Below are 11,527 nucleotides of genomic sequence, written 5' to 3' on the forward strand. Positions count from 1 at the left end.
ACGCCTTACTGCATTGGCTTTGGCTCAGTGAGAGCAGAGATTTGTGTGCTAACACAGCAGACCTAGACTTTCTGATCAAGACTGATGAAAACCTTTGCACTGCAGCCCGTCTCTGAGCCAGAGGCCTGAGTCTCTTCACAGGGAAATGGATGAAAATCCGCAGTAAGAGGTCAATGACTTTACTGACAGATGCTGCAGCAGGGAATATTTTTTTTTTAAAGAAGCTTCCTACAGCTGTCCTGGCAGCTTGGGCAGTAGTGCTAGCTATTTCCCCAAGTTGTCTTCCCTGTGTTCTCTGATACTAGGAGCCCAGATAGGAGTTTTAAAAATAGAATAAAAGGAAAGAATAGTAAAAGACCCTGAGATCTGACAGTGGGGCTCTGAGAGCTTGGGTGATTTGCCCGAGGCCACAAAGAGGAAAGATTCAAATCCAAGTTTCCTGGCTTTCAGTTCAGGGCTGTTTTCATTGCACAACCATAGTGGAGAGTCAGAAATGTTAATTTTATTGTGGAAGCCATCCAAAACCTTACCCTGTGACCCTGGAAAAAAAGATCAAGTCATATCAACCCTGTAAAGAAAATTTTCCAAACTAAGTTTAACTTAGAAATAAATAGCAAGAAATAAGTCAAGGAGAGATGTTCCCCCAAGACAACTGAGAGCCCCAGTTTGGAAGTCATCCATGGTTATCTGTGGCACATTAACTGACCAGGTGCAAGTAGCCAATTAGAGTTGAAAGTGGACTTGGTGAAGACATTAATTTGGTGAAGACATTCAGTGCGTACCAATGGGAGAAACATCACGTACTCATTCTGTGACATGCACTGTCTCGGAATCATTAGTTTTAGCAAGTTTTACAATTGCATTTACAAAAGCAATAATGCCTGTTTCCTGTATAGTTTATGTAAGTAAACAAGAAGGAGACAGCAGAGTGCCATCTCCTGTGTGAAGCAAGACTTAAAAAATTTTATCTAAAGAAAGAAAGCAAGAGATCTGCTGTCTGCATTGTTCTGTAAGATAAGTTCGTAAGATAAATAGTTCTATTTTGAACTTAGCTCGGCAGAGCAAAATGGTTCTGTTTCCCACCACCCACCCACGTTGTGGACATCAAAGACTTTTTAAGGGGATAAAAAGGCTTCCAGTTTCTTGAGCTGGTCCTATTCTCAATCAGTAGACCACTGTAAAGGTTTTGTGGGAAGGTGATTGCATGTTTTTCCTGGCAGAACAATAATTTCAAAACCCTAGAGTTTATTTTAGGGTGAGTATAAACTCCTTATGAGCAACAGAAAGCACACACATAATTTGAACACAGAAAGGATATTCCATAGGGATTAGAAATAAAACCTGGGAGTCAAAAAGGCATTGGGTCTAGTTCTGGGCTCCCCTGTTTTCCAGTGACTTCTCAGGGCTAATCTCTTGACTTCTTCATTTGTATTATGAGACTATTTCTAACCCTTATCACTTGGATTATTTGTAGTAAATGAAATAATAAACTATAAAAGTGTGTAGCATAAAGCAGGTGCTCAATAAGCATTTATTATTAAGTGGTAACTACCTGGCTCCACCACGTAAAGACCAAAAAAAAAAAAAAAAAAGCCAATTATAATTGAATACCCAGTGTGCTTAACCTTAAATGTCAAAACATTTCAAAATAATCCATTTGAATAATGATTGTAATTTTCAAGTTTCTATTTGACTTTTATTGATTGTTCATTAATTTGGTGAAGACATTCCAAGAATGCATAATTGTTGATATTACCTCAAAGACTTTTTGGGAGATTTTTCAGGGATCATACTGAGCCCCAATATGAAAGCACATTAGCCCCAAACGTGAAATTTCTAAAGAAGTTCATTGTGGACTTAGACTGCCATTTATTTTTTTAAGTGTTAACTCGTGGGACAACATAAAATTAGTTCTTGGTAAAGACAAAGATTATTCTCTACATGTGAAGTGGGGAGATAGGAACTTTCTGCATGTATTCTTCTAAGTGAGCAGTACCATGGTGTAGTGTTCAATGGAGGAGAAAACTTTTCATTCCCCCAAACATCTATGGGATGCTTTTGTCATGCTACCTCTGCACAAAGAGAATTGACGAGTTATGCTCTTGTTTTTATGGTATTTACAACTGAACTTTCACATTGAATCAATATTTTCTTTGCATATAGCCAGTACAATTAAAGGCTCTAGTTGAAATCTTAAAATATTTTTCTTGTTCTATACAAAATGTTAGCAATCTCAAAATATGTGTTTATACTGCATATGTGCCAGCAATTGTATGAATAGGTATGGAATGAAGTGAATGATAAATTCATTCATCATTTGAGTGGGAAATTAAGCTGCGAGACTATGATAGCATTCTTTGGTATCTCAGACAATGCTTAGTAGCCCAGCAGCAACGCCACCTTCTCTAGCATCTGTTTCTCTAGTGGAGAAGTGGAGAGCTATGTGAATAAGATTAAGTACACATCTTTCACCCCATTCCTATTCCTGGCCCTGGCTCTCGATGTCTTCTGACAATATCAAGTCATTTATTCTTTGGCTTTAAAAACTTACAAACTTACAAACTCCTTTCCCCAAATAACCTCCACTTCATGAAAGGTATTACCAACATTGCTGGTGAATTGAAAACCCACCTGTATTCAGATATCAGTATCGACCGACCCCAGCACTCCCACCTGGACAATCACAAGAATTTCTTAAGGGTCCCAGGCACATCTCACACCATCCCCATTTTGACTCTCCACCTTGCCTCCTAATACTCTATTGCCAGGCTGCTTTCAATAGTGCACAGAACTGAGGTGCTCAAAACCACCTTGCTATTGAAATAAAGTCCAAAGTCTGCATTCAGACAATCATCTCACTGTAGATCACTTCCCATCTTATTTTGACTGCTCTCTGCCGGCTCTCCAGAATGGACCATACTAGAAGCTACTCAAAGCTCTCTGCAGACTTTGACTGGCACTTTCCTGAGCCATTTGTTGAATGTCTGTGCTTTCTACCTAGAATCACCTTCTCTCCTTCCCTACTTATAATGCCAAATGCCTGTCTGTTTGACACTTTCCCTTCACCTAGACCAGACTGATTGTATATCCCCTGGGCCTCACCTAGGAAGCTATTCTTTTCCCTTACAAAACCATCATCACATTGGTGGCACCGTGGCTTTCCTGTTCTCAGCCATAAGCTCTGGGAGAGCAGAGAACCATGCTTTGCTTGTTGTTTGTACTTGTTCAACCTGAACAATGAACCTGAAAGGAAGGCAGTATAGTATCAGTGGAACAGAGGTGTTCCTGAGGGCACAGGAATGGCCTCGGTGACTTCTGAAATGTCCTTGTGACTGTGGCATCTTCCACAGACTCTACTGGGACAGGAGCTGCATGTTAAACTTCCCCACATCTGCTTAGGAACTAACAGCACTGACTCAATATCTAGATATATATGGGACAACATCCATGGTGTAATCATCCCAGAAGCAATAGATCCTCTTTTGCAGAATGCATTTCCAAAAAGAAATCCAGTCCTACCCCCACCCCCATCCCCTAAATGAGACTTAGGCTCAAGTTAGAAATATACACATAATCTAATAAATACTATTGTAGTAAGTACAATACTGGAGAAGAAGTCCTGGACCTGAATCCCAGCTTTGCCTCTTTTCTCATGGGCTAATATCTAACCTTGCTGAATTTTAGTTTTTCCATCAGTAACAGGAAAAGAAAAATCCCCAAGATAGGGTCTTTATTATGGGTGGTGCATGTTACATTTCTGAAAGGTGTAACTGTGCCTCTTTCCTCTTCAAGATTTATTTATACAAGCACTGGGTATAGTCAGAAGCACAGGAGGGTGAGAGAATTCACCAGAGCCAGAGTAGGGAACAGAACAAGCAGACTGACAAAATACACTGCTGAAGGGAGCAATACACTGCTGAGGGGAGCAACGGGCACAGCAGGAGAGGTCTGTGCGCCATGTGGGACCCTCATTGGTGGCCGGGGACTGAACCAGCACTGCAGAGGCAGCTTCGCAGCCCAGTACTCAACCGCTGTGCCACCAGGGGAGGCCCGCCTCTTTCTTCCTCAAACTAAACATGTCTTGTGGATTGACTCAGAATGAAGTACCCAGGTTCTGGAGTTTAACCTGGGGCCAGTGATTTTCTTTGGGCCTCCATTTCTTTCTTGAAAAACTAGAGATAACAAAAACTACTTGTGAAAATGTGCTTACCCAAGCTTAGAGCTTAAAAGCCGTGGTTTCAATTACATTTTTCACTCTTTAGGGGAGAATCAGCACTGATGTGTGCACCCTGTGCCAGTCATCTTGGGGCCAGTGAGACACAACTGGGAGGCGCTGACCAGGGCAAAAGGCATAGTCTACTCTGTGAAGCCAACTGGCTTTTATGTTTTTAGAAAAGTTTACACCTTGCAGGGTAGTTTCAAATCCCCAGCAGCAGACTGACATTAAAGTCTAGAAATTATATGTTGATTAGGAGGGGGTTGGGTTAGACACTGGCCCATCATTTTATGGACAGGTCAAGGGACACTAGTTACCAGATGCTAGGGGGACAGTATTTCTGTGAAAAGGCACAGAAGGGACCCCTAGTATCAGGTATCAAGAGGACTGACAAAGGGTGTGGTCATGCATGTCTGTTTCTTTCCCTTCCCCAGCAAAGGCAAACATGGTGGACTGCATCCCCACCTCAAATACATGACCCATCACCCACTAGGGGAGACTAACTCAAGTGTGTGCCCTTGTGTTGAGAAAGTGTTAGCCCAATTTGCTTTAACACTTAATTTTTGAGCTTCCTTATCTCAGGTCTCCAAGAATAACATATATAAGTATAAAAGATTTTGCAAGATACAAAGGGGCCATGTCAGGATCATCACAGTAGTGGCATATATTTGGATTTTGAAGCAGGAAAATCAATTTTCAACTGAGACTAGAATGATGAGTTCTTGAAGTGAGAGATGACTTACTCTGTCCTTCCTAAGATCCCATTGTGTCATTTGATTTTAGTGACTCTTTTTTTATGTTGATGTGATCTTCCGTAGTTACTCAGAACAAAATGCGTAAGAGTAACCAGGATGCACATCTAAAAGATTAATATTTTCCTTGTCTATATCCACATAGATTTTATGAGTTTCTGGTACCTGGAAATGGAACAAATGGTAATACCAGCAAAAAAATAAAATATGTACATATCTCTAAGGCACACATGGGGGTTCCCCTTGGCACTATCAGATCTCTCTATTGAATGTCCTAGACCTCAAATGAAAGTGTCTTGGCGAGGGAAAGGCAATAATAGCATGACCTATTATCCAAAATGAACATGCAAGCCAGATCACTTTCCAAAGTGTCCAGGATTCCAAAGCATAAATGCAGACACACCCTTAAAAGAAGCACTGGGAAAGAGAAAACTGGCCCAATTCCTGATTCTCACTGCATCCAATTGGACTGGGTGATGACGGAGATCAAAGGCAGGCAGCCACTGGACAGAGTGCTGGGTGGAACTGGCATCTTCAGAGCTGCTGGAGATTTGCCAACTCAACCACTCCAAGGAAAAGCAAACTGAAAGCAAATATGGGCGAGTAATCGAATGCACATGAGGGTCCTCTTCACAAAATGAAGTGTGTGTGCTCCCCACGGAGAAATTTCCAGATCTCCATAGCGTATATTCGGGGCAAATAGAAAAGCCTCCCTTTCCACACAGAGCCTGAATGTTGGGTTTCTACAGAAAGGAAGTGGGCAAAATGTCCTCTTTGTCATGGTCACCATCCTCTCCCCTGCCTTCCTCCACTTTCGTATCCCTTCACCCAAATAACTTTGTTTCTGGTCTTGTTTCTAAGTAAAATCAGATTTTTCAAATTTGGGAGCATTTTCTCCACAATAGCAAGTGTTCCTCACTCTGCTATTCATGATGCCTTTGGTTAAAAAAAAAAAAAAAAAAAAAAGGTTGCCCCAGTGCCTCAATGATGTGACATCGTTTTCATGGTGCCTTGCCGCCCTCTGATGGGTTCAGAGCCCTGATAAGACCATGCCTCTGATTTCAGGGACCAGGTCCACAGAAGACACCAAGGGCCAATTTGCACCATTAATCCTTCACTACCTTCTCTCCCCTTATTTCTTGCATGTAAGGCTGAGATTAGTTTAACCTCCGACTGCCCACCCCCACACATTTCCCAAACCCCACACCAGCCTTGAAGTACAAAAAGAAGATTACATTTACTTCTCCCCTGGCTCACTGTAATATGGGAAGATAGTATCGAATGGGGACTCTGGATAGGGAAAACCTTGAAAATGAAAGCGTAAATAAGGATATAAGGAGAGAAAAACAAAGAATATTCTCTTCAAACTCCATTACCTTTCAAAAAGTATGGATTACATTCTCATAGAGGGAAACAGGAGAAAGTAGAGCAGTCTTTAAGGGATTTTCTCTCACCAATTTTTCTCCGATCCCTTAATTGTGTTTAAGTCTTGTTGAGTACTTTGTTTACGGTCCCTAGTACCGTGATTTGCATCCCCCACTCTGGGTTGCCGCTGGCCGGAGCAGGCAGCTGTCTCAGTCTGACTCGGGCTGGGAAAGGTAAGGATCTTTGCCTTGCTCTTTGGAAAAACTGGGAGAGAAATGTTGAATGCTTACAGAGGGCTAAGGTGAACGTGGGGGGTATAGATTTAATTCATGCATTGGAAACTTTCAGAAAGTTCTCCAAATTTTAAAGAATCTCCTGGAGCCACATGTTTTAAAAGAACCAGAAAGATTTGAGCCTTCTGAAAGAAGGCTCTCAGAAAGGATACTGGTTGCATTGTTGTATTGGGGGCAGGTGTCCCTAAAGGGACTCCTAGGGATGTTTCACAGCTTATAGGTACAAAGTGGATGAAGGAAAAGAAAAAATTCAAAGACATCCAAGCATTGATTGCTAGGAATTCTCTTTGAATTTCCATTTGAAGAGGTAAAAGTAGATTAAAAACGCAGGTGTCTGAGCATAATGATAGACTTCTGTTCTTCAGGTATAATTTCTGCTCTATTCCAAAGCTTTGTACTTCTTTGCATTTATCAATGTAATCACCAGTTGTGGAGTCTATGCACATCTGTGTAGTGACAGATGCATACACTCTAGAGAAGAATTAGGGTAAAAATGACACCTGAAGTCTGAAAAGGTGAAGCCTGCCCACAATGTCAGCTCCCTGTGGAGAAGAGGTACCTCTGGCTTCTCACTGGAGCAAGTTCTATTCATTCGCCTTTGACTTTGGTGATGGGGAACATGATCTTCAACAATTTAAGGTGGGATTCGGAACTTTGGTGAGCTTATCAGGTACTTTCAGAGGCCCTGGTTAGGAAGTATTGAGCAATTTTCTCCAGAAGTGATAGTTCGAGAATGGGAGGACTGCTGCTGTTTCAGAGGCTCCTTGAGAACCTCCACTCAATGCAGCCAGCAGCCCCCAATATCATGATCTTCCCAGGGCAATGCAACAAAGAGAAGTGCTGAAGTGCCTGTTCTAAGTGTCCCTTACCTTCAAGGCCATGTGATAGCACTCCCGGTGGTGATGGGCTCTGTCCCAGCAAGCTGGGCTCCCCCAATTCAGACTCAGTCAGGCCTCTGGAAATTTTCAACTTTATTTTTGTTAAAAAAAAAAAAAAAGCCCTCTCTCTGTCATTGTAAAGAAAGGGATTTCTGGTCCCTCTCCCTTTACGATGAAATCATTAATGTTTGGCTAGCTGAGGAGACTGGAAAGAGCAGGCTGTGTGAGAACAGAGGGGGAGATTCTGGGGAACATCCAGCCCTCTGCCAGCAGCTGGAAAAATCTAACAACTTGAAAGAGGCAAAATAAATCTCTTCCAAGATTTCATTTGGATCTGCAGTTTTCTCTATTAATAAAGTTATTAAAACTTGCATACATTAAAAAAGAGGATGGATTACTTTTAACTAGAGGAGCATAGGGACACGCTTCTAATAGTGTCCCCATGTTACCTGATTTTTTTCCCTCTAAAAGACAATCTAGAGCCTTAAAATTTCAAATAACTTGCCTGTAAGAACGTTGTCTTTCGATGGGAAGGGTGAAAAATAGACTTAATTTTGCTGTTTGAGAGGGTGACATGTCAAGCCATATATGTTTGAATGTCTAAAATATCTTGCTCCTTAAAGTGGCCCAAGGAAACAGCCCATCAGCCGGAAGTCTGTCACAGACTTATTGATTCAGAATATACTCTTGACAAGCTCCCCATGGGATTTATGTGCCCATTAAGACTGGGGTTCAAACCACAGGTTTTTCTCTTTCTGTGTGACCTTTGTCAAGTTACTTAACCTTGCTGAGCCTCACTTACATACTATAAAGTCATTTATAAATTCATGTGTAAACTAGTGGAATCAATATCAATGCATGCGCACTGTGTGTGTGCCATCCCCATAGTAGATCTCAGCAAATAACAGCAGCATGATGAGGGTGTGTAGATTTCAGCATTTCTAGTTACTCATCTCCTTGCATAAGTAGTAAGTAACCCTGCTTAAACCCAGATGACAGGGTTTCCCCTTTAATCACAAACATTTCTAAGTCCCACCCTGATTCCCAAATGAATTAGCATCAAGTAAGGGGAGTTTTAAGCTTCAGATGACCAGCACACACATAAGTAAAGAATACTGGGGAAACCTAGGAACAAGGATCTTTGCTGGCTTAGAGGCTGAATTCAGCTGCCTATGACTTCACAGCTGTTCCTGCTGCCCTAGCCTGTCTGTCCCTTCTGCTCTGTCCCCTCAGCTGGGTCTGCAACGCTGAGTCGGGGATTTTCTTATAAAAATGCCTGATGGGTGGGAGGAAAGATGTGGAGGTTGGCTGGGGGAAAAATGAGTAATGCAAAGCAGTCTACTTAGTAATTGCTCTAAGGGAAATAAAAGTAAAAGCCGGCTCCTGTCTCTGGGGACTCTAGAATGATTTCTGACTTATCATGTCACTGGAGGGGGGGGTGGGGGCAAAACTCAGAATCTGCTGGCAAGGAAAAGAACTAAGGAAAAAAAAATGACAGGGAGGGGCAATCCAGAGGGGGAGGAAATAAAAAGAGAGAGAGGGAAAGACAAGCGTCATTTAGGAACAGAGGTAGAGTGAGAGAAAGAGCTCCAGTATCAAAAACCCACCACAGGGTATTTTTTATATCTTGTCTTTTCCCCAGGGGAGACCTCTGTCTTGTCATTTTATTGACTGACGTGCTGTTCCAGGCTCTTTTCCCAGAAGTTGTCTGAAGAAGCTGCTGGGCTGCTGTTTCTTCCTGCCCAAGCCCAGTGGTTTCCCTGGTAATGGATGGCTTCTCTCGAAGGTACGTGTAAGGAGTGTGGGACAGATTTTCCTTTTTCACGTTAGCTTAAGTCTCTGCTTTTAAAGTGAAGTTTGTTTGTTTTTTTTTTTTTCTTTCAGACCTATCCTCTTACTAGTATCCTCTTACTGGTCAAGTATTTAGGATATGATTGGACAACAATGATTAATTTGGTGACTAAAAGTGACGTGCAGATAGCTTTAACATTTAGCTTCTTTGTATAAGGAGTGGTATTCTGACCTCCTCAAGCCTCCTGTGAGGTTTGCTTTGGGCTGGAATTTGTTTTCAGTGGATGCTAAATAAGTTCACAAAATATTAATCTCATTAAAATGATCTCCAGTGTCTTCCTTTAAACTTTTCTGGCAACTGTAACGGCTCCACTCTTTAGCAGCTAGATGGCTCCTGGAGGACAAAAAAAGAATGACTTTCCATGTCTGGGCAGCAGACAAGAGCACTCACTGATTTCTCACAGACAGTTTTGCAACCAGATGCTTTCGATTGAGAGTCTCAGATTTTGTCCTGAAGCTTTCAGATTCAAATGTTTGGAAGGGTGTATCACAGCAAGTTTTCCACACAAGGACGTGGGGGCAATAATGAATTTGTTAAACTTTACTGAAAATCTAATGTGCATTTTTTTTAAACATGTCATGGTACATATAATATAAAAATTCCTTGTTAAATTTAATGGAAAATTTGTGAATTGGCAGCCAATGAAATTTTCTAAGAGTTTATTTTTCATGTAAGAAAGCACAAAATGATAGCCTATGATATTGTTGACCTGTTTTTCTTATTTTTCCCTTTTGAAATGGATCAGAGGAGATGGCCATATTTCAGATTACAAATCCTAGCCTACTGTCACTGAATTTTTGCTCAACTATTTCCCCACCTTGGGCCTTGCTATGCATAGATGCACACTGCACTGTGTTTAACAGTCACACAATAAAGACTTGGTGACTGCCCACTGATGTAGAAGGACATCATTTGTTCACTGGCCACTGGTGTTGAATGGATTTGGTGGACAGCTGAATGGGTGATAGTTTGGAAGGAACACATATTATGCCCCCAAACAGTGGCATGGTCTAAATTGTTATGAGTTGTGCAGTGAACTGTGGGAAGTACTGTGTATAATGTAGACGGTAGACAGTGTATATAGTTAAGTTTTGTATATGATTTCCTCTTGAATGAAGCTGTCTTCCATTGCAATGGAGGCTTTTCTGTATGTTTAGAGGAAAGAGAAGCAATAGACAAAACGGAAAAGCTTGTAAAACATTTGTAGACTGCCAGGGCATATTAAACACTGTAAAGTGCTTCCTGCTTTTTATTTCTTCCCTTTCTTTATGGTTATCTGCTTCATTGTGCTTTTTTGCCCAATGCAAAAAGAATGCAAACAATTAGGAGGAAAAAAATGAAAGTTGACTTTCACAGGCATCTGTGCCTGCTGGGAAAGAACATAGTGGTGCTGCCAGGTCTGTCCTGCCACTCGCAGGGCTCACTCTTGTGCATTTAACTGATGGCTCCTGTCTTCTCCTCCACAGTTTCCACCCTGGTGAGAACCCCCCCATCTAGACTGTGAACTAGTTAGGAATCACTGCCATAAAAAATGACCGAAGAGCCCATAAAGGAGATCCTGGGAACCCCGAAGTCTCCCAAGCCAGGGACAATGGAGAAGAAACCCACTAAGGAAGTTGTGGTCAACCCGGTCCCCCTGGTCAGTGAGATTCAGCTGACAGCCGCTACTGGGGGCGCAGAGCTCTCCTGCTACCGGTGCATCATCCCCTTCGCCGTGGTGGTGCTCATCGCCGGGATAGTGGTCACTGCGGTGGCTTACAGCTTCAATTCCCACGGCTCCATCATCTCCATCTTGGGTCTGGTCCTTCTGTCACTGGGACTTTTTTTGCTAACCTCCAGTGCCTTGTGCTGGAAAGCGAGACAGAGGAGCAAGAAAGCCAAAAGACGGGAGAGTCAGACGGCTCTTGTGGCCAATCAGAGAAGCCTGTTTGCTTAAGCCTGAATGAGACCAAATGGGATGTGTGACCTGAAAACTCTGCTCCCACTTCCTCAGCCGCTCCACCCAAAACGAGTGTGGGAGACAAGGGATGGGATCTGGCCGTGGAGCAGACCCAAGGCACGGGGGCAGATGGATGTGGGAGGGCATGAGGGTTCCCTTCTATGAGGAACAACTTGTGTCTTGTTTAACGACAAACTTAACTCTAAGGGCTATTGCTAAGACTGAAAAATCT

General features: G+C 42.3%; 1 protein-coding gene across 1 annotated transcript; it reads left to right on the top strand.

Moving 5' to 3' along the window:
* Window positions 1-10,887: 10,887 nt before the first annotated feature.
* TMEM100 (transmembrane protein 100) lies at window positions 10,888-11,292 on the top strand (the record flags this gene model as incomplete). Its single annotated transcript, XM_084236683.1, has 1 exon — window positions 10,888-11,292. One exon carries the CDS (start codon window positions 10,888-10,890, stop codon window positions 11,290-11,292), a length of 405 nt encoding a protein of 134 aa, XP_084092809.1.
* Window positions 11,293-11,527: the final 235 nt, after the last annotated feature.

This window comes from Talpa europaea (assembly GCF_964194135.1).
Source record: "Talpa europaea genome assembly, chromosome: 7".
NCBI classification, from domain to species: Eukaryota; Metazoa; Chordata; class Mammalia; order Eulipotyphla; family Talpidae; genus Talpa; species Talpa europaea.